At 49.8% G+C, this 23,673-nt stretch overlaps 1 protein-coding gene across 2 annotated transcripts; it reads right to left on the bottom strand.

Moving 5' to 3' along the window:
* Nucleotides 1–1,847: 1,847 nt before the first annotated feature.
* On the bottom strand, nt 1,848–20,700 carry LOC140393045 (interferon-induced protein with tetratricopeptide repeats 5-like). Of its 2 annotated transcripts, none has more exons than XM_072478996.1 (2): nt 20,499–20,700; nt 1,848–4,438 (listed from the first exon to the last, which is right to left on the bottom strand). In XM_072478996.1, the coding sequence occupies exons 1-2, from the start codon at nt 20,501–20,503 to the stop codon at nt 2,983–2,985; spliced, it is 1,461 nt and encodes a 486-aa protein (XP_072335097.1). In that variant the 5' UTR covers nt 20,504–20,700; the 3' UTR covers nt 1,848–2,982. The 2 variants fall into 2 exon arrangements, with proteins under 2 accessions (XP_072335097.1, XP_072335098.1); XM_072478997.1 differs by lacking the exon at nt 20,499–20,700 and adding an exon at nt 19,887–20,132.
* Between the last annotated feature and the right edge of the window lie 2,973 nt (nt 20,701–23,673).

Raw genomic sequence — 23,673 nt, 5'->3', positions numbered from 1 at the left:
CGCAACTGAGTGGTGTTAGCCTGGGTAGCACGCATGGTTGGCACTACCTCCTGCTCCTGCACGTATTTGAGCTCCCCCAACTGCACCTGCTGCCTACCTCAATCAGTGGCCACAGCGCCTGTTTCTTGATCTTTAAAATCCTCGCTGTCATGAATCCTCCCCGGAGGAGGCAGAGCATCACCGAGGACCCGGAGAATACCGGGTCAGGTCCATTAATTAGAGAATGGTGTTTACTGTATGTGCAGAGTACAACGCCTTGACGCCGCTGTCAGGGCACTGGAGCATGACAATTTGATGTGCGCCTGGCGCCAGCCACGATTTTGGTGTCACGATCAATTCTCTGCCCATTTGCCTTTCCCAATTCCAGCATTGGCTGACAGAGAATCCTGCCCATGGTTTTTGATCTATGCATTCGACAATGTATTATCTTTTATCTATTCCAATCAATCGGGTATGCTGCCTCGTAAACAGAATAATTCAGTGCCTAGTCAAGCAGCCTTGTCAGCTGCTAGTGATGCGATTGGCAGAGAATTGACCACTCTCCAGGCGATTGATCATAATATTTATTGTGATGTATTTGAGATAAACTGCAATGTGGGTATTTTAATGGGGTATTGTAGTAAGGTATTGTATTGTTCAAATCAAGTAAAGGCTGTAGTGTTTAATTCTGAGCATTGTCCCATTATTTTACCTAATTCTCATGTGGGAACTATTGGAGTAACCTGTCAGTGATGGAAGTTTTGTCTTACTAGTGATTTCCAGACTGGTGGATTTAGAGATGGTGACTGTATTGAAATGACAGTGTAATAGTGTACATTCATAGACGTCCTTAGAAACACTAAAGGCCCTCCAGCGTGCACTCAACCACACTCTCCCATCCCATCCCCACCACCCACTCCACATCCCAAGCTGCTGCGCCCACCCCCTCCCCCGGCAGTCGCCCGCCCAGTCCGACACCCCCCCCCCCCCCCCCAGGCACCCCTAAGCAGCCTTCCCCCAGCTGCCCTAGTCCCATGACTTTTACATGTCTTTTTCTCAAGAGAGGACTCCAGCCCCTGGAGGTGTGACCCATTCTCACTCCCAATTGGTCCCCCAAGCCAGGTGACTCTCTTCTGCTGTGCTGCCCTTCAAAAAAAATCACCCAGTCACTCAACTCACAGGGCAGGATTTACCGACCACCCCGCTGCGGAGATGGCCCACCAGCGGGATCTATTGACCCCGCCATTGTCAATGGGATTTCCTGGTGACAACATCCCTCGTCACCGGGAAACGCGGTGCGCCAGCGTAGGACCAGAATTTCCCGCCGGCATGAACAGCCGGTAAATCCCGCCCAATCCATTCAGTGCTGAGTGTAAAGCAATGTTCTGGAAGTGCACTTTGTTCTGCTGTGCCACTCAAAAATTTGGAGTAGAGTGGGGCGAGGAAGCCTCCTGTTTGTCCCATCTCCTGAAGATATTGACATCATTAGTGGTAGAATCCCATAGGGACTGAGCAGCTTCCATTAGTTTTAAATCAGATTCCAACACTGCAGGTACGAGAGGCCAAAACGCAACTGAAAGACCAGCCTTTCCAATTGGTCTAAATGTGTCAGATGAGCTCTGCGGCATTGTCCAGAATCCTCTCATCCGTCCCAAACATTCCTCTCAATCCTTTTCCTAACAGGACTTTAACTATATCTAGCAGGCCAAATGCCATGGTTCACTCCACAAGCAACGCTGTTAAATTTACTTCCTGTGTTAAAGGTTGGTCTGAATATTTCTTACAGAGCTATTGCAGTTCACCGGCGATGGACAATGAACAACATTTCCTGTCAGGAACAGCACAGATCAATGACACAAACAAAATCGTAACTGTATATGTTTTATTATTTTCATATTCCGTTTCGGACATTACAGCAAATTAACATTTCTGGCTGAAAATTCTCTAACAGCAATTTTATTTTCCCGACCATTTTTAAATCCTTAAACTTTAAGCCTGCCAGTGGAATTTAAGCACTCATATTGAAGAGTCTGAAAGTCAGGAAGCTGAGAAAAAGAGAGAAAATAATCTTTCATGCAGTAAAGCGACCAACGAGTATGGAGAGAAACGCGCAGTCACATAAATGGGGCTGCTATATTCATGGGAACTGCACTCATAAATATGTGTCTATTTACAAAATGATTGATTAGAATGAAAGCATTAACAGTGTACATGCAATAATTATATATAACAAATATATATATTAAACAGTATATATGAAAGAAGTTAACAACTGCTAAACTTGTTCATAGATCAGATAGGTTTCTTTAAAGTCATTTTCACTGATTTACAAACAGGTTTCTCACAGGTATGGGACTTAACACTTCACTCTATTGAAATGCTTATTTTTCGTGTTAATCCCATTTTAGCTGTATTAATGAAATATATCAGGTGGTTATCACTGATAAATGTACCAATGATGAAGAAAAAACCTGATTACATACCATTATGCTGACTCAATGCATTGGTCATTGTAATTTGCCATGTGTGCAATTCTGCACGTACATTTTGGCAGTAACCTGAACTGTAATCTCAGCCGCACAATTTCAAGCACCACTATACTGGAGGGCAGCATGGTAGCATTGTGGATAGCACAATTGCTTCACAGCTCCAAGGTCCCAGGTTTGATTCCGGCTTGGGTCACGGTCTGTGCGGAGTCTGCACATCCTCCCAGTGTGCATGGGTTTCCTCCGGGTGCTCCCACAGTCCAAAGAGGTGCAGGTTAGGTGGATTGGCCATGATAAATTGCCAGTGTCCAAAAAGGCCCTTAGTGTTGGGTGGGGTTACTGGGTTATGGGATAGGGTGGAGGTGTTGATCTTGGGTAGGGTGCTCTTTCCAAGAGCCGGTGCCGACTCGATGGGCCGAATGGCCTCCTTCTGCATTGTAAATTCTATGATCTATGATCTATGCCAATGTTCCCACTTGGGAGAAGAGTGGAAACTCCGTCACAATTTGCGGTAGTTTTAGCTGGGCACATCATTGGGGACTTTGATGGTAAGGCGTAACTCACACAGAGCACATAGATATTCTTCATTGTCACAATCAAGCTGTAAGGCCTTTTCAAAACATTCAATGGCTTCACGCTTCTTCCCACCCAGCTGGTGCAGCAATCCAAGAAGGCCAAAGGCTTTGCTGTCTTTTGGATTTCTGTCAATTTGTTTTGTTGCAATCGTTCTCAGGTTATTGTGACACCCCCTCCAATCTTTTGAGCCAGTCTGGATTTTAAGTCCTTCCAGGAAATGGGTGATAGCATTTGATTCCGATTTTTTTTTATGCAGTTCAAATAAACCAGCTTGTAAATATATAGCCTGCTTATTATCAGGATGAATATCTTCCATTTTCAATAGATTGTTGTAAATCTTCTCTGCTTTGGGGTATTCTTCATTTAATGAACAGATTGTTGCAAAATCTAGTTGTGCAATAACAAATGTTAATGGGCGGAGCTCAAATGCTTTTTCAAAATAATACTTGCATTGATTAATCAATTCACCTTTCTGTCGGCAGTTCCTGGAGCGTGGATTTTTGATCTGTGGCATTAGTTTGCTTTTGTAACACAGACCTATTTGGTGGTGTAGGAAGGCAGACTTTGGGGTAATTTTTAATGCTTTCTTCAACAGCTCAATAGATTTTTCCACAGCCCCTTCTTTTCTATAAAACTTTGCTGCGTAACGAATCACGTATGGGAGATCAGGGGACTTCTGCAACGCTTGTTCAACCAATGTGAATGCTTCCTTCTTTTGATTGAACTCTTGTAGTTTTAGAGCTAACAGCACCATGGTTACAGAATCATCAGGGTCAAGCTTCAGAACACGTCTCAACTGCTTCACTGATTCACTGGAATTAGCATTCCCTTGGGGACAAGAGAACCCTTCCAGACGAAATAGAACAATCGCATATCCAGCATTCCATTCAATGTCATCACGATCTTCCTCCAGAGCCTTTTGAAAACATTCCTTTGCCTCATCATAAAACTTCCTGGTTGACCGCAACAATGACCAACCCTTTTCCCCGTAAACTTCAGCTATCATTGCTGTGTACCGAGAGGCATCAGGAAATTGTTTACAGATCCTCTCCAGTTTGTCGAGGTAGGACTGAGCCTCTGTCAGTTGTTCCATATGATAATATACCCAGGCATAGTTTCCATAGGCGATGATGATTCTTTTATCAAATTCATCTTCAGGATTCCTCCTCAGAATTTTTTCCGCTTCCTTTAAGTTTTGAATTGCCTCCTCACAATTTCCTTGCAAACAGTTCACAAAAGCGAGTTGGTTATAAGACATGGCTTGATATTTTGTACCTATCTGTATTATATCTTCTAATCTTTGCTTCATATCATCCAAGTCCATGCTTTCTTTCTGTGGGGCCCACGTGAATTGACATTGAAGCTGGTTGAGTTTTGCTTTCAAGGATTCCTTCTTGCTGCAAGAAAGCACAAAATAAAAACTATCTTATTATGTACATCTAAATTACACTGTTATATCACATGTAGTCGACGTTACAATTGTGTCAAAGTCTGAATAGCTGAGGTGCGCAGGTCAGAGCAAGTGCATACAGAACTGAGATGCACATGTCAGAGCAAGTGCATACAGAACTGAGGTGCGTAAGTCAGAGCAAATGCATACAGAACTGAGGTGCACAGGTCAGAGCAAGTGCAGACAGAACTGAGATGCACAGGTCAGAGCAAGTGCGTACAGAACTGAGGTGCACAAATCAGAGCAAGTGCATACAGAACTGAGGTGCGCAAGTCAGAGCAAGTGCATACAGAACTGAGGTGCGCAAATCAGAGCAAGTGCATACAGAACTGAGGTGCGCAAGTCAGAGCAAGTGCATACAGAACTGAGGTGCACAGGTCAGAGCAAATGCATACAGAACTGAGATGCGCAGGTCAGAGCAAGTGCAGACAGAACTGAGATGCGCAGGTCAGAGCAAGTGCATACAGAACTGAGGTGCACAGGTCAGAGCAAGTGCAGACAGAACTGAGATGCGCAGGTCAGAGCAAGTGCAGACAGAACTGAGATGCGCAGGTCAGAGCAAGTGCAGACAGAACTGAGGTGCGCAGGTCAGAGCAAGTGCAGACTGAACTGAGGTGCACATGTCAGAGCAAGTGCATACAGAACTGAGATGCACATGTCAGAGCAAGTGCATACAGAACTGAGGTGCACAGGTCAGAGCAAGTGCAGACAGAACTGAGATGCGCAGGTCAGAGCAAGTGCAGACAGAACTGAGGTGCGCAGGTCAGAGCAAGTGCATACAGAACTGAGGTGCGCAGGTCAGAGCAAGTGCAGACTGAACTGAGGTGCACATGTCAGAGCAAGTGCATACAGAACTGAGATGCACATGTCAGAGCAAGTGCATACAGAACTGAGGTGCACATGTCAGAGCAAGTGCATACAGAACTGAGATGCACATGTCAGAGCAAATGCATACAGAACTGAGGTGCGTAAGTCAGAGCAAATGCATACAGAACTGAGGTGCGCAGGTCAGAGCAAGTGCAGACTGAACTGAGGTGCACATGTCAGAGCAAGTGCATACAGAACTGAGATGCACATGTCAGAGCAAATGCATACAGAACTGAGGTGCGTAAGTCAGAGCAAATGCATACAGAACTGAGGTGCACAGGTCAGAGCAAGTGCAGACAGAACTGAGATGCGCAGGTCAGAGCAAGTGCGTACAGAACTGAGGTGCGCAAATCAGAGCAAGTGCCGACAGAACTGAGGTGCGCAAATCAGAGCAAGTGCATACAGAACTGAGGTGCGCAAGTCAGAGCAAGTGCATACAGAACTGAGGTGCACAGGTCAGAGCAAGTGCAGACAGAACTGAGATGCGCAGGTCAGAGCAAGTGCAGACAGAACTGAGATGCGTAGGTCAGAGCAAGTGCAGACAGAACTGAGATGCGCAGGTCAGAGCAAATGCATACAGAACTGAGGTGCGCAGGTCAGAGCAAGTGCAGACTGAACTGAGATGCGCAAGTCAGAGCAAGTGCAGACAGAACTGAGGTGTGCAGGTCAGTGCAAGTGCATACAGAACTGAGGTGTGCAGGTCAGAGCAAGTGCAGACAGAACTGAGGTGTGCAGGTCAGAGCAAGTGCAGACAGAACTGAGGTGTGCAGGTCAGATCAAGTGCAGACAGAACTGAGGTGTGCAGGAGGGACTGAGACTAGACAGAATGCTCTTTCAAAGGGTCAATGTAGACGTGATGGGCTGAATGGCTTCCTTCTGCACTAAAAAGATTCTGTGATTTAATCAGATCACATCTGATCTGTTTCTCAACCCCATCTACCCCAGTGGTTCCATAACTTTTCAAATCATGACAAAAGTCTATCAGTAGCACTTTCGACATTTTCAATTGATTTAATTTGGGGGGCAGAGTTCTGGATTTCCATTACCCTTTGTGTGCACAGTGGTTAGCACTGTTGCTTCACAGCTCCAGGGTCCCAGGTTCATTTCCCAGCTCGGGATCACTGTCTATGCGGAGTCTGCACGTTCTCCCTGTGTCTGCGTGGGTTGGTTTCCTCCCACAAGTCCTGAACGACGTGCTGTTAGGTAATTTGGACATTCTAAATTCTCCCTCCGTGTACCCGAACAAGAACCGGAGTGTGGCGACTAGGGGCTTTTCACAGTAACGTCATTGCAGTGTTAATGTAAGCCTACTTGTGACAATAAAGATGATTAATATTAAAGAAGATATGGTTTAACCAGAGCTTTACAAAACTGTAGCGTAACTTCTACCTGTTGTATTCTAGCTGCAATGAACTAATGGCCAACAATCCATTAACATCTTTGTTTATTTGTTCTCTTTGTCCGCTCGATTTAGCCGTTGTGTATGTGTCACCATTCAGACAATATTCTGATATTTCTTAGCTTCAAACCGGATAGACTAGTTTTTCCTCAAACTGAATCCCATCAGCACTCACTTAATCCATCAATGTCCCCTGCAAGTTTTCAATCCCATCTGGACTATTTACTGTGCCATCCATCGAACTACCATTGAGAAGTTTGTATGTACAAATTCCTACTCTTTGGTATATAAATATACTGATAAGCTGAGTCACAGTCATACGTCACAGAAAAGGCCTTCAGCCCATTGAGTCTGCGCCGGTCAAAAACAACCACCTAACTATTCTAATCCCATTTTCCAGCACATGGCCCATACTTTGCACGCCTCGGCATTCAAAGGGCACTTCTAAATACTTCTTAAATGTTATGAGGGTCTCTGCCTCCACCACCCTTTCAGGAGTGGGTTCCAGATTCCCACCCATCCTCTGGGTGAAATATTTTTCCTCACATCTCCTCTAAACCTCCTGCCCCTTACTTAAATCTATGCCCGCTGGTCATTAATCCCTCCACCAAGGGAAAAGTTTCTTTCTGTCTACTCTGTCTATGCCCCTTAATTTTATACATCTCAATCACATCCCCACTCAGTCTCCTCTGCTTCAAGGAAAACAACCACAGTCTACCCAATCCCTCCTTGTCGCTAAAACCCTCCAGCCTAGGTTATATACTGGTAAATCTCCTCTGCGCACATCCTTCCGACAATGTAGATTCCAGAATTCATGTCTTCTAAATCACTGCATCCACCTGCTCTCCTACCTTAATGGATCAGTGTACATGCACACCAAGGTCTCTCTGATCCTCGATGCTTCCCAGGGTCCTCCCGTTTATCATGTATTCCCTTGCCTTGTTTGCCCTACCCAAGTGCATCACCTCACACTTATCTGGAATGAATTCTATTTGCCACTGATCAGCCCATCTGACCTGCCTGGCTATTTCCTCCTGTAATCGAAGGCTATCCTCCTCACTATTTATCACCCCAATTTTTGAATCATTTGTGAGCTTACTGATCAACCTTCCTACATTCAATGTTAAATCATTTATATAAACCACAAACAGCAAGGGCACCTTGAGGGACTCCACTTGACACAGGCTTCCAATCAGAAAAATACCCCTCGACCATCACCCTCTGCTTCCTGCCACTCAGTCAATTCTGGATCCAATTTGCCACATTTCCTTGGATTCCATGGGCTCTTATCTTCGCTCTCAGTCTCCCACGTGGGACCTTATCAAAAGCTTTGCTGAAGTCCAAGTAGACTATGTCAAATGCATTGCCCTCATCTACACAACTGGTCACCTCTTTGAAAAATTCAATCAAGTTGGTCACACATTTAGCATTGCTGCCTCACGGCTCCGAGGTGCCAGGTTCAATCCTGGCCCTGGGTCACTGTCCGTGTGGAGTTTGCACATTCTTCCCGTGTTTGCGTGGGTTTCACCCTACAACCCAAAAGATGTGCAGGGTAGGTGAATTGGCCAAGCTAAATTGCCCCTTAATTAGAAAAAAATGAATTGGGTACTCTGAATTTTTTTAAAAATTGGTCACACATAACCGCCCCTTAACAAACCATGCAGACTGTTCTTGATTAATCCCTGCATTTCCAAATGCAGATTAATTCTGTCTCAGAATTTCCTCCAATAATTTCCCCACCACTGAGGTTAGGTTGACTGGCCTGCAATTTTCTGGTTTATTCTTTCCTCCCTTCTTGAATAATGGTACCACATTGGCTATCCCCCAGTCCTCTGGCACCTCTCCTGGGGCCAAAGAAGAATTGAAAATTATTGCCAGTGCCCCTGCTATTTTGGAACTTAAACAAGTTCTCGGAGGGTACTGCTAATCATTCTGTCCCAACTGGAGAACACACACATGATCCTGACTGTATCTGACTTGCTTATCCTTGCAGCTCCAAGACTTTCCTCAGAGCATGGGATCCTACATTCAGTGATCTCATACTCTCATGATTCACCTCACTCCCCATTTCTCCAAGCATTCTGAGATGCCAGGAAGCTACCCTTCTCCCATTTCACAGAAATTTGACTGAGTTAACTTCACACCCACACCCCCAAAAATGGATATTATTATAACAGCATTCCCTTGAAGTATCCCGCAAAAGAATTTACACCCAATTTGGACAGTAATCGTGCAACTAATAGTCCTGCACTGCCACCCTCTGGAACTGCTTCATACATTCTCACTGAGAGGAAGGGAGTATCGGGAGGTAGTGTGGGGAGAAAGGGCTGGATCTCCAATTGCCCAAGGGAGATTGGTCAACGCACGGCTGCCTATCGCCTTTGAGGAAGATGTGACTGGAATCTGACGCCTCTGGAATGCAATATAATTTTCAAAGTGGGATGGGAGGTCGGTGACGAGGCAACTGAAAACTCCCAATTAACTGGTTGTCAAGCTTATATTTCTACTTGTTTGAATGCTTAAGGACATGGGGGAATCGATGTGTTGAGCCAGAGGAAATGGGCGAGGTACTGAATGAGTACTTTGCAACAGTGTTCACCAAAGTAAAGGACTTTGTGGAAGATGATTCTTGGGGAGGGTGTGTGGATAGTCTTGGTCATGTTGACAGCAAAAAGGAGGAGCTATTGGGTGTTTTAAAAGACATTAAGGTAGATAAGTCTCCTGGGCCTGATGGGAGTTACCCCAGAATACCGAGGGAAGCAAGGGAGGAAATTGCTGGGGCCTTGACTGACATCTTTGTATCCTCATTGGCTACAGGGGAGGTCCCAGAGGATTGGACAATAGCTAATGTAGTACCGCTGTTTGAGAAAGGTAGCATGGATAATCCAGGAAACTATAGGCCGGTGAGCCTCACATCGGTAGTCGATAAATTATTGGAGAGAATTCTCCGGAACAGGATTTATACCCATTTGGAAACAAATGGACTCATTGGCGATAGACAGCATCATGATTGATGAGGGGAGGGTGGTGAATGTTGTTTACGTGGACTTCAGTAAAGCCTTTGACATGGTGCCTCAGGGCAGACTGGTATAAAAGGTGAAGTCATACGGGATCGGAGGTGAGGTGGCAAGATGGATGCAGAACTGGCTCGGTCACAGAAGGCAGAATGTAGCAGTAGAAGGGTGTTTTTCTGAGTGGAAGGTTGTGATTAGTGGTGTTCCACAGGGATCGGTGCTGGGGCCTCTGTTGCTTGTAATATACATAAATGATTTGGAGGAAAATGTAGCTGGTGCAGCACGGTAGCACAAGTGATTAGCACTGTGGCTTCACAGCGCCAGGGTCCCAGGTTCGATTCCCAGCTGGGTCACTGTCTGTGCGGAGTCTGCACGTTCTCCCCGTGTCTGCGTGGGCTTCCTCCAGGTGCCCCGGTTTCCTCCCACAGTTCAAAGACGTGCAGGTTAGGTGGATTGGCCATGATAAATTGCCCTTAGTGACCAAAAACGGGTTAGGAGGGTTTATTGGGTTACGGGGATAGGGTGGAAGTGAGGGCTTAAGTGGGCCGGTGCAGACTCGATGGGCCGAATGGCTTCCTTCTGCACCGTATATTCTATGTTATGGTCTGATTAGTAAGTTTGCAGATGACACCAAGGTTGGTGGAGTGGCAGGTAATATTGAGGATTGTCAGAGGATACAGCAGGACATAGACAGGTTGGAGAATTGGGCAGAGAAATGGCAAATGGAGTTTAATCCAGACAAATACGAGGTATTGCATTTTGGTAGGCCTAACATAGAGCGGAAATATACAGTAAATGGCAAAACTCTTAGGAATGTAGAAAGTCAGAGAGATCTGGCCATGCAGGTGCACAGATCTTTGAAAGTGGCAACACAAGTCAACAAAGTGGTCAAGAAATCATATGGAATGCTTGCTTTCATTGGATGCGGCATCCAGTATAAAAACTGGCAAGTCATGCTGCAGTTGTAAAGAGCCTTGGTAAGGCCGCACTTGGAATATTGCGCACAATTCTGGTTGCCACAATACCGAATGGATGTGGAGGCTTTGGAGAGGGTGCATTGGAGGTTTACCAGGATGTTGCCTGGTCTGGAGGGTGCTAGCTATGTAGCGAGGCTGAATAGACTCGGATTGTTTTCATTAGAACAATGTAGATTGAGGGGCAACCTGATAGAGGTCTTCAAGATTATGAGGGGCATGGATAGAGTGGGCAGGCACTCTTTCCCAGGGTGGAGGGGTCAGTCACTAGGGGGCATAGGTTTAAGGTCCATGGGCCAAAGTTTAGAGGAGATGTGCAAGGCAAGTTTTTTTACACGGAGGGTGGCGAGTGCCTGGAACGCGCTGCCAGGGGAGGTTGTGGAAGCAGAACGGCGTTCAAAAGGCATCTTGACAAATACATGGATAGGATGGGTATAGAGGGATACGGCATGAGGAAGTGCTGAGGGTTTTGGCAAAGGATGGTATCATGACCGGTACAGGCTTGGAGGGCCGAAAGGCCTGTTCCAGTGCTGTATTGTTCTTTGCTGATGAGCAGCAGAACTTTCAGTTGGGAGGAACATACAGGGTTCCATACAGGGTGCAGCGTGGTACCATCTGTTCTGCCCGCTGCCCATCAGATGTACCAGGGACAGGAGTGGGTGAGTCTGAGGTACATTAATGCGTACATTGGTCAGCATGTTTCAGAGACAGGGAATAATGCTGAGGTGCTCAGAGAGTGACACAGACTTGTCATTGCTGGTGCTGAGGGTTATATTTGTCAAGTGAGTGCTGGGACTTCTGAGAGGGACGTGAGACAGCTGGCATCATTTGGGCAGCAGAGGTTAGTAAAGGAAGCCCCGATTAAACAGCATAGGAACAGGAGTAGGCCATTCAGCCCCTAATGTCTTTTCCATCATTCAATGAGATAGATCATGGCTGATCCGTGGCCTAGTTCCATGGGCGGGATTCTCCGTCCAGCGAGGCTGGACGCCGGAATCGCAAAGTCCGATCAGGCGGAGAATCACGCGTCAGCCGAAAATCGAGGCCGCGCCCAGCAGAATGCCATGCTCTGGTGCCTCAACAGAAACATGCATGCATTCCATGCCGCACATACTGTAAACGGCATTGAAATATCATTAATGGGCCCATCCCAGTATTCACCAGGCCAACCGCGATGCTCTGCCTCCACCAGGAGGAATTCCAAATGCAAGGTTCACTTGTGGTATTTAAAATCGGGAAACAGGCACCGTGGCTGCCGAGGGAGACAGCGGAGGTCGGACATGTTCCCAAAGGCAATACCGTGGTCTCCCGGTCCTGCCGCAGGCTGGGGAGCATCTACCTGGGCCGGGGGTAGCAGAGGGTGACCAGGGGATGTGCCGTGGGGTTGGGGTGTCCAGACATGGACCGCCATTCCCGCGGCCTGCAAGGCAGCCATCCTGCTACGCACCCCACTGACCGCCCACCATGGCCCGTGGATGCGCAGCGTGACACCGGCCACATGGGTGCCCCAGCAATCCCCCCACCCACCCACACGACCAGCTACCCACAATCAGAAGATGCTGCTGGCGGGGCATCATGTGGCCCACCCAAGGTGGATACCCACAGTAGCTCCTACAGGAGGGCACCAGTTGGAGGCCGCCAAACAAACTGCTGACATGGGTAGTGCCAGGCACCAATATCCCTTCCGGCATGGATGGATGCCAGGGCCAGAGGGCTATGCGGTGCCAGGCATCAATGGGGCCAGGAGTGCAGTGTGGTGGGCAGACTGCCAGGAGTGGGTAAGGGGAGGGGAGAGGAGGGAGGGGGAGAGACACATGCGGGGGCCGTGGCTGCAGTACAGCCCGGGGCCACCATGTAGCCCATTGGACCTGGTTGGATACGGGGGTAGACAATGGATTTCCAATCAGAAATAGTGGCCTTCATCCTGGCTGCCATTGGCCCTGGAGGATGCACTGAGGCCGTATGAGCAGGAGCTGCTAGGAGAAGGTCCTGCAGCAGCGGAGCCTTCCCCAGAGAAACAGAAGCCAGTGGGTGAGGATGGAGTGCCAGCCGCTCAACAGGCCGAGGAGGAGGTGGGAAGGAGGAGCCGCACTCGTGTGAACCGGTAGTGCCTGTCCTTCGAGGACCTACCGGACCGGGCACGTCGTCAAAGACTTTGGCTCAGCAGGGGAACCGTATGGCATACCCGAGGGTCATGGCCCATCTGGAATCGTGGGGTCAGGGGAGGGGGTCACCCGCTCCCAATGGCCGTCAAGATGACGGTCGTCCTGAACCTTTTCGTCACAGGGTCCTTCCAGGCACCGGGTGGAGACCTGTGCGTGATCTTGCAGACCTCTGTACGCAGGTGCAGCTGCACTATCAAGGAGTCCTGTATACCTGATCGGCACAATATATCAAATTCAATGTGGACCAAGCCCACCAGATTGCCGAGGCAGTGGGGTTCGCTGCCATTGCCTGGGTGCCACAGATCCGGGGTGTGATAACTAGGAATTATGTCATCCTACGAGCACCACTGAGTGTCCTTCACAAAGTGAAAGGAGTTCTACTCCATGAACGTGCAGCTGGTCTATGACCACGAGATGCACATCTGTGCCCGACATCCAGGCAGTGTGTACGACGCCTTCGTCCTGGCACACTCGACGGTTCCCGATACCTTTGAGGCACACCCCGGGTGAGGAGTTGGCTCTTGGACGACAGGATTTATCCGCTGCGATCGTGGCTGATGACGCCTGTCTGGAGGCCACAGACCAATACGGAGACCCGCTTCAACAATGCGAATGCTGCGACCAGTGTCGTGATTGAGAGGTGCATCGGTGCCCTCCACAATAGCGCTGGAAGAGTCTCCCACATCGTGGTGGCTTGCTGTGTCCTCCACAACATTGCGAATGGGTGACGTTCTGGAGGAGGGAGATGAACGCCAGGCATCATCCGCTGAGGAGGTTGCGAAAGAGGGCCAAAATGGCCGGGGGGCCTGATCTATGGCAGCACAAACATCCATCCCACCCCCACACTACCTCTTCTCCTCCCCCCCTGCCCCGCACCTGTACCCCTCTTCGTGATTCCTACCTGCCTCACTACAGGGTGCAGACCCTGAGTTGGTAGTATCAGCGGGTCTGGACCTTGGGATGTAGGATGATGCCACCCTACGCTACGATGAGCTCTGATGCGCTACATCATTCAACAACATCTGGAAAGTAGCACCTTCCACCGTCCACCTGGATGATCCCTGCATGTGAGCTGGCCATTCCATCACACGGCCCCACTGAACCATTGGGGCGGCTGAAATGGGGAAGGGATGCGGGTGGGGGTGGAGACAGTGGGGGGACAGGGGTGGGGCATTGTGCGATGGCACGTGCCCATCACCAACGGCTGCCCATCCCCCCCCCCAATGCCCCCTCTGCAGCCAGCCCTGCTCATCCCTCACACCCTTCTGACAGAGCACCGAGGCAGGTTGAAATGTTTGTGAACAGGTGTTTATTGTGAACAGGTGAACATGTTTCTACAGGTTTGTGGCCTAGTTCTTATCGTTATCCTGTGTGCGGCACCCATGCCAACTTAACTGGTGTCTAACTTTCTGGCCTTACTGCCCCTAACGCTCCGTCTAAGTGACTCCCCAAGTGGTACATCAGGGGTGGAGGCGACCTGATGGGCTTCCCACCCTGTGACCTGGGTCCCCTTTGGCAGCCGTCCTCTGGGGTGACAGGGCCCATTCCAGGTGTCATAGATGGCGTGGTACCATCTGTTCTGCCCGCTGTCCATTGGATGCGCCGGGGCAGGAGTGGCCAGGTCTGAGGCGCAGTGGTGTTTTGGCACCTCCCCTGCGGCAACACCGGCATGGGCCCCATCACCTGCTCCTCCCTCAGAGTGCCCGCTGGACCCCGGGCTACTCCTTGGGACAGGCTGAGGCCAGAGAGAGCTCCGGGGGCTCTGCCACCACCTGGCGCTGCCAGTCCTGGAGGCCCACTCCCGTCTCGACCAGAGTCTCAATGCTCGTGGTCATGGAACACAGGGACAGTGCCATGTCCCTCTGTGACTGGCTCAGGTCAGCCAGCACCTAGACGCTGCCATGTCCCATAGTGTCTGGGCCAAGCCCTAGAGTGTCACTGCAATGTCCAGGTAGCCCTGGTACATAGCAACCTGTGACAGAGCCGCCCTGTCATATGCCCTGGCCACCGCCCGCTCAGAATATTCCAGGCCTTGGACATCCTGACCCATGGCCGATACCTTCGTCCCCAAGTCCTCCATAGCGGAAGCCACTCGTTCAGTGTTGGTTTGGGTGGCACCCATGGTCGGGAGTGGTGGATGGTGTAGGGTGTGGTGCCACGCGTGCCATAGGGACAACGTGGGCTGGATTCTCCAAACCCCGATGCCAAAATCCCGGCTGGTGCTCGGACGGAGAATCCAGTGCCTCGCACGGAATCGGGACCGGTTCCCCGATTCTCCGGGGCCCGAAAAGTGGCGCACTCGGAGAGTACACCGCGCAGCGCCTACATGGGGCCATTGCTGGAGGCCAGCCCCACCATCCTCTGCACAGACCGCGGCCGCCCTGGACGGAGGCGGGACGATCGGATGGCATGGGGGGGGGGGGGGGGGGGGGCCTTATACGCGGCTGGCAAATGTTCGGGCGGGTGGTCAAAGTCGGGTGCACGGCCGATCGGGAGAAAAAACTATTTTTCGGGTGCAGCTCCGCAGTCTGAGTCCGCCATGGAGCACGATGCAGACGCTAGAGAATGTCGTGTGCATGCGCGGCCTCCGACCCGGAAGTGCGGGGTCCCGTATCTTCAGCAAATGCTGCTAGTTTCACGCCGGGTCCCTGCTAGCCCCTTACAGGGCTAGGAATATGTGGCCCTTTCACAGCAGGATTTCTGGCATAGTCCCAATAACAGAGAATCCAGCCCTACAGGTCAGCGGCGGCTCACTTGTTTCCGAATGCCAGTCTCTGCCTCAGCGACTGCCCGCTGACCAGGTCCGCCGCTCTGTGGTGGTGAGGTCCGGATGCCCCTCCAGTCTCCCCCTCTCTCCCTGCGGCTGTGCGCTGCCTTCTCCTGGGAGGGTGGGGGAACAGAAGGTGGGCAATGTGAGGCAATAGGATGGGGGCAGCACAGGGGCTGGGCACATTGGGCGGGATTCTCTCAGCCCGGGCCGGAGAATCCCCACGACCGGCACAAATCGCGCCACGCCACCCCGACACACGATTCCCCGCAGAGCGGAGAATCGGCACCATTGGAACTGGCTTGGTTGGTGCGGCGCCAGTCGGAGGCCACTATGTGGCTGGCCCGCCGATTCTTGGCCCGGGATGGGCCAAGCGACTTTTGTAAAAAAGCCCGAGCCCCGCCGACGCCGTCCACACCTGCTCTCAGCCAGCGGGAACTCGGTGTGGAAGGGTCGGGGGGCGGCATGTGGGGAGGGGGGTGAGGGAACATAGAACATTACAGCGCAGTACAGGCCCTTCAGCCCTCGATGTTGCGCCGACCTGTGAAACCAATCTAAAGCCCATCTACACTATTCCCTTATCATCCATATGTCTATCCAATGACCATTTGAATGCCCTTAGTGTTGGCGAGTCCACTACTGTTGCAGGCAGGGCATTTCACGCCCGTACTACTCTCGGAGTAAAGAACCTACCTCTGACATCTGTCCTATATCTATCTCCCCTCAATTTAAAGCTATGTCCCCTCAATTTAAAGCTAGACATCACCATCCGAGGAAAAGGGCTCTCACTGTCCACCCTATCTAATCCTCTTATCATCTTGTATGCCTCAATTAAGTCACCTCTGAACCTTCTCCTCTCTAATGAAAACAGCCTCAAGACCCTCAGCCTTCCATCATAAGATCTTCCCTCCATACCAGGCAACATTCTGGTAAATCTCCTCTGCACCCTTTCCAATGCTTCCACATCCTTCCTATAATGCGGCGACCAGAATTGCACGTAATACTCCAAATGCGGCCGCACCAGATTTTTGTACAGGTGCAACATGACCTCATGGCTCCGAAACTCAATACCTCGACCAATGAAAGCTAACACACCATACGCCTTCTTAACAACCCTCTCAACCTGGGTGGCAACTTTCAGGGATCTATGTACATGGACACCGAGATCTCTCTGCTCATCCACACTACCAAGAATCTTACCATTAGCCCAGTTCTCTTGCTTCCTGTTATTCCTTCCAAAATGAATCACCTCACACTTTTCTGCATTAAACTCCATTTGCCACCTCTCAGCCCAGCTCTGCAGCTTATCTATGTCCCTCTATAACTTGCAACATCCTTCCGCACTGTCCACATCTCCACCAACTTTAGTGTCATCTGCAAATTTACTCACCCATCCTTCTACGCCCTCCTCCAGGTCATTTATAAAAATGACAAACAGCAGTGGCCCCAAAGCAGATCCTTGTGGTACACCACTAGTAACTGGACTCCAGGCTGAACATTTCCCATCAATCACCATCCTTTGTCTTCTTCCAGCTAGCCAATTTCTGATCCAAACTGCTAAATCACCCTGAATCCCATGCCTCTGTATTTTCTGCAATAGCCTACCGTGGGGAACCTTATCAAACGCTTTACTGAAATCCATATACACCACATCAACTGCTTTAGCCTCATCCACCTGCTTGGTCACCTTCTCCAAGAACTCAATAAGGTTTGTGAGGCACGACCTACTCTTCACAAAACCGTGTTGACTATCTCTAATCAAATTATTCCTTTCCAGATGATTATACATCCCATCTCTTATAAACCTTTCCAAGACTTTGCCCACAACAGAAGTTAGGCTCACTGGTCTATTGTTACCGGGGTTGTCTCTACCCCATTTCTTGAACAAGGGGACAACATTTGCTATCCTCCAGTCTTCTGGCACTATTCCTGTAGACAAAGATGACTTAAAGATCAAAGCCAAAGACTCAGCAATCTCCTCCCTAGCTTCCCAGAGAATCCTAGGATAAATCCCATCCGGCCCAGGGGACTTATCTATTTTCACACTTTCCAGAATTGCTAACACCTCCTCCTTATGAACCTCAAGCCATTCTAGTCTAGTAGCCTGAATCTCAGTATTTTCCTCAACAACATTGTTTTTTTCCTGTGTGAATACTGACTGAAAATATTCATTTAGCACCTCTCCTATCTCCTTGGATTCCACACACAACTTCCCACTACTGTCCTTGACTGGCCCTACTCTTACCCTAGTCATTCTTTTATTCCTGACATATCTATAGAAAGCTTTCGGGTTATCCTTGATCCTACCTGCCAAACACTTCTCATGTCCCCTCCTGACTCTTCTTAGCTCTCTCCTTAGGTCCTTCCTAGCTAACTTGTAACTCTCGAGCGCCCTTACTGAACCTTCATGTCTCATCTTTACATAAGCCTCCTTCTTCCTCTTGACAAGTGTTTCGACTGCTTTACTAAACCACGGTTCCCTCGCTTGACCACTTCCTCCCTGCCTGACAGGTACATACTTATCAAAGACACGCAGTAGCTGTTCCTTGAACAAGTTCCACATTTAAGGGCACGCAGTAGCTGTTCCTTAAACAAGTTCCACATTTCCATTGTGCCCATCCCCTGCAGTGTTCCTCTCCATCCGATGTATCCCAAGTCTTGCCTCATCGCATCATAATTGCCTTTCCCCCAGATATAACTCTTGCCCTGCGGTATATACCTATCCCTTTCCATCACTAAAGTAAACGTAATCGAATTGTGGTCACTATCACCAACGTGCTCACCTACCTCCAAATCTAACACCTGTCCTGGTTCATTATCATCATAGATTATCATAGAATTTACAGTGCAGAAGGAGGCCATTAGGCCCATCGAGTCTGCACCTGCTCTTGGAAAGAGCACCCCACCCAAGGTCAACACCTCCACCCTATCCCCATAACCCAGTAACCTCACCCAACACAAAGGGCCTTTTTGGACACTGGCAATTTAGCATGGCCAATCCACCTAACCTGCACATCTTTGGACTGTGGGAGGAAACCGGAGCACCCGGAGGAAACCCACGCACACACGGGGAGGCTGTGCAGACTCCGCACAGACAGTGACCCAAGCTGGAATCGAACCAGGGGCCCTGGAGCTGTGAATCAATTGTGCTATCCACAATGCTACCGTGTCAGTACCAAATCCAATATGGCCTCGCTTGTCGTTGGCCTATCTACATTCTGTGTCAGGAAACCCTCCTGCACACATTGACCAAAAACGGACACATCTAAAGTACACAAACAATAGCGTTTCCAGTCAATATTTGGAAAGTTAAAGTCTCCCATAACAACTACACTGTTGCTTTCGCTCCTATCTAGAATCATCTTTGTAATCCTTTCCTTTCCATCTCTGGAACTTTTGGGGGGCCTATAGAAATCCCCTAACAGGGTGACCTCTCCTTTCCTGTTTCTAACCTCAGCCCATATTACCTCAGTAAACGAGTCCTCATCAAACGTCCTTTCTGCCACCTTAATACTGTCCTTGACTAACAATGCCACCCCTCCCCCTCTTTTACCACCTTCCAAGAGCTTACTGAAATATCTAATCCCCGGCACCTGCAACAACCATTCCTGTCCATGCTCTATCCATGTCTCCCAAATGGCCACAACATCAAAGTCCCAGGTACCAACCCATGATGCAAGTTCACCCACCTTATTGCGGATGCTCCTGGCATTGCAGAAGACACACTTTAAACCACCTTCCTGCCTGCCGGTACACTCCTGCAACTTTGAAACCTTACTCATGACCTCACTACTCTCAACCTCCTGTATACTGGAGCTACAATTCAGGTTCCCAATCCCCTGAACTAGTTTAAACCCCCCCGAAGAGCATTAGCAAATTTCCCCCCCAGGATATTGGTACCCCTCTGGTCCAGGTGTAGACCATCCCGTTTGTAGAGGTCCCACCGACCCAGAATGAGCCCCAATTATCCAGAAATATGAAACCCTCCCTCCTGCACCATCCCTGTAGCCACGTGTTCAACTCCTCTCTCTCCCTATCAGTTCCCTAACGTGGTTTCTGAGGAGCTGGAGATGGGTGCACCTCCCACAGGTGAAATCAGCAGGGACACTGACAGCATCCCTCACCTCACACATTCTGCAGGAGGAACATTGTACTGCCTTCCCTGCCATCCCCTCTAGATAAAACAAGAAAAAGCAAGGAAGAGCTTACCTGATATTCACTCAACCCCTTAGGTTAGAGGAGGTGGAAGGATGGGGGACACTACAAGTGTAGTGTCTCGGGTTTAGCAACCGCCCAACTTATATACAGGTACCAACGATTGTGGCCGACCGATCGGTGGGCCGGCCTCTGTGGCTGGGGGCCTCCTTTCTTCCATGCCGGCCCCTGTAGGCCTGCGCCATGTTGCGTCATGAACCGCAACATGAACCGCCCCTGTAGGGGCCAGAATTCCTGATCCGGAGGCCGCATTGACACCGTTGAGAAACGCGAGGACGTTTCCGACAGCGTCAACACTTAGCCTCAGGGTCACAGAGTCCCGCCCATTATGGGTGTGTTTGTAATATGAAGCTGCTGTTTCCTCGCCTCCCCCCGCACATTCCCTCTCTCTGCAACCAGATGGGGACACCAATGTCACACACTCTGCCCCGCCACATTTCTGCTCCCCCCCCCCACCCCACGGCGGGATGCTCCGTTACGCCGGCCGGGGTTTCTCATTGTGGGGTAGTCCCAAGCCGTCGGGAAAACCCCCGGGGCTGCCGGCAGAAAGGAGTCTCCCACCGGCGGCGAATGAAGCGCATTGCTGTGTTGCGATCACTCACTCACCTCATGATGCTGAGCTGGAATGGCAGTCAGGCAGTCACTGATAAAGCCGGGCTTCCGCGCAAAACTTTTATAGCATCTGCAATCACATGATTTCCAAGAATCGCCTCTTGCATGGGAATCCGTAAGTGACTGCAAGCTGAGAATTGCTCCGCCTATTCCTGAGAAAGTGTGTGTGTGTGAAGGAGGGAGGGGGAGAGGGGTCACTAGTTTGTGCCTGGCTGTCATACTTGAAAGGTAGAGGGTTAAAATTGGGACTTTCCAATCATTTTCCCAACCATCCTGGAATTACCATCGGAACCGAGAGATTTGAGAGTGTATGCCCCGGGAGCACAGACTCCTGCAGCAGCCGGCGGGAGATGGTTTCAATTTACCCCCTGCAGCAACTGATCACCTGCTAAACTCAAAGACATATCCCGCCACAAAGAGCAGACTCCGGGTGCAACTGGTGTAGCAGTGGGGCTGGGGCGGGGGGATTATATTCTGATATAAAATCCTCTGGCCTCTGAAATTATCGAGGCTTGACTGGGGAAGAGGGAATGAGGGGGAATGGAGGCTTGAGGGGAGAGATGAAAAATTGAGGGGGGTGGGTGATTGGGGGTTTGCAGGAAAGGGAGATTGGAGACTCGGGGGGCTAGATTCTCCGCAGCCCCCCCCCCCCCCCCCCCCCGCCAAAATCGAGTTTGGCGCTGGGGCGGAGAATCGACGTTTACGTGAGAATCGGGCCCGGCGCTGTTCCCGCCCCAGAGAATCACTCGCGCGTGAATTGCGCAGCTGGGGGGCCATTGCCAGAGACCCTCCCAGTGATACAACGGTCCCGACCGGCCGAATTTCCGATGGCGAGGTTCTAACCACGTCTGGCTGGTCGGGACTCAGTCCGTGGCCGCCCTGGTGGGGGATGGGGGGGGGATCAAGCACCGGGGGGAGGCCTTATGGGTGGCGATCAGGCGGGTTAGATCGAGCAGCGCGGGGCAGATCAGTGGGACCTTATTTGTTGGTCCAGGCCCACCGGCTGAGTCTGCCATCCCGTTCGGCGCAACCTGCTCCCAGGGGGCCACATGCGGCCCATCTAGGTTCTGAATTCGGCCACGCGAGACATTTGGTTAACTGTGGGCCACAAGCAAGGTTGCCACATTTCACTGGTTTCCATCCATGGAGCTTGATTCATAGTCCTAGTCAGAGCACAGAAAAGGCCCTTTTGCCCATCCGGCCAAAAACAACCACCTACCTATTCTAATCCCATTGCCCAGCACTTGGCCTTGTATGCCTCGGGATCACAAGTGCACATCCGAAATACTTCTTAAATGATTGGAGGGTCTCTGCCTCCACCACCTTGTCAGGCAGCGAGTTCCAGACTCAAGGTAAAAAGTGTTTTCCTCACATCCCCTCTCAACCTCCTGGTCCTTACCTTAAATCTATCCCCCCTGGTCATTGGTCCCTCTTTCTAAATGTCTACTCTATCTATGTCCGTCATAATTTTATACATCTCAGTCAAGACCCTCTCAGTCTCCTCTGATCCAAGGAAAACAATCCAAGTCTATCTAATCCTGTTTGTCCTGCCCAAATGCATCACCCCACACTGACCCGGATTGAATTCTATTTGCCACCTGATCAGCCCATCTGACCAGCCCGTCTATATCCTCCTGTAATAGAAGGCTATCCTCACAATTTACCACAAATGAAAATCGCTTATTGTCACAAGTAGGCTTCAAATGAAGTTACTGCGAAAAGCCCCTAGTCGCCACATTCCGGCACCTGTTCGGGGAGGCACCGGTACAGGAATTGAACCCGCGCTGCTGGCCTTGGTCTGCTTTACAAGCCAGCTATTTAGCCCACTGTGCTAAACCAGTATCAACTGAAAACTTACTGATCAACCCTCCTACATCCATATCTAAATCATTTATATTAACCACAAACATCAAGGGCCTCAACATTGATCCTTACGGGACCCCATTGGACACAGGCTTCCAGTCAGAAAAACGCCCCTCTACTATCACCCTCTGCTTCCTACCACTCAGCCAATTCTGGACCCTATTTGCCAAATTTCCTTGGATCCCATGGGCTCTTAACTTCGCTGTCAGTCTCCCATGTGGGACCTTATCAAAAGTCCAAGTCGACTACATCAAATGCATTGCCCTCAGCTACACACCTGATCACATCTTTGAAAAATTCAATCAAGTTGGTCACACATAACCGCCCCTTAACAAACCATGCTGACTGTTCTTGATTAATCCCTACCTCTCCAAATTCTGTTCCTCAGAATTGCTCGCAATAGTTTCCCCATCACTGAGGTCAGATTGACTGGCCTGTAGTTTCCTGCTTAATCCCTTCCACCCTTCTTGAATAATGGTACCATATTGCCTATCCTCCAGACCCCCGGAACCTCTCCTGTGGCCAGAGAGGAATTGAAAATTATTGCCAGTGCCCCTGCTCTTTCCTCCCTTGCCTCATTCATCAGCCTGGAATACATTCCATCTACTTTTAAGCCTGCCAGATCACTCAGAACATTCTCTCATAGAATTTACAGTGTAGAACAAGGCTATTCGGCCGATTGAATCTACACCAGCCCTTGAAAGAGCACCCGAAGTCCACACCTCCACCCTATCCCCTAAGTCAGTAACCCCCCCTAAGGTTTAGAGATTAAGGGTCAATTTATCATGGTCAATCCACTGAACCTGCACATCTTTGGACTGTGGGAGGACACGGAGCACCGAGAGGAAACCCACGCAGACACGTGGAGTCATCCATGATTATTGCCGTTCCTTTATTAGAATTACCCAATATTTCTTCTTGTCTACATTGCCCGACATTCTGGGGCCTGTAGACCATTTCTACAAGTGACTTCTTTCCCTTACTAATTCTCATCTTCACCCAAACCGATTTTACATCCTGATCTGAACCAAGGCCATCTCTAGCTATTGCACCAATGCCATCCTTAATTATTAGTGCTACCCCTCCACCTTTACCTAGCCCCCTATTCTTGTTGATGTCATGTACCCCTCAATATTCAGGACCTTGTCATCCTGCAGCCATATCTCTGTAATGGCTATCAAATCATATTTATTTACTTTAATAAGCGCTATCAATTCATTTCCTTTGTTATGAATACTGGGCGGGATTCTCCGACCCCCCGCCAGGTCGGAGAATCGCTGGGGGCTAGCATGAATCCCGCCCCCGG

Source organism: Scyliorhinus torazame, chromosome 16 (genome assembly GCF_047496885.1).
Source record: "Scyliorhinus torazame isolate Kashiwa2021f chromosome 16, sScyTor2.1, whole genome shotgun sequence".
NCBI lineage: Eukaryota > Metazoa > Chordata > Chondrichthyes > Carcharhiniformes > Scyliorhinidae > Scyliorhinus > Scyliorhinus torazame.
This window is presented reverse-complemented; position numbering and strand designations above follow the sequence as displayed.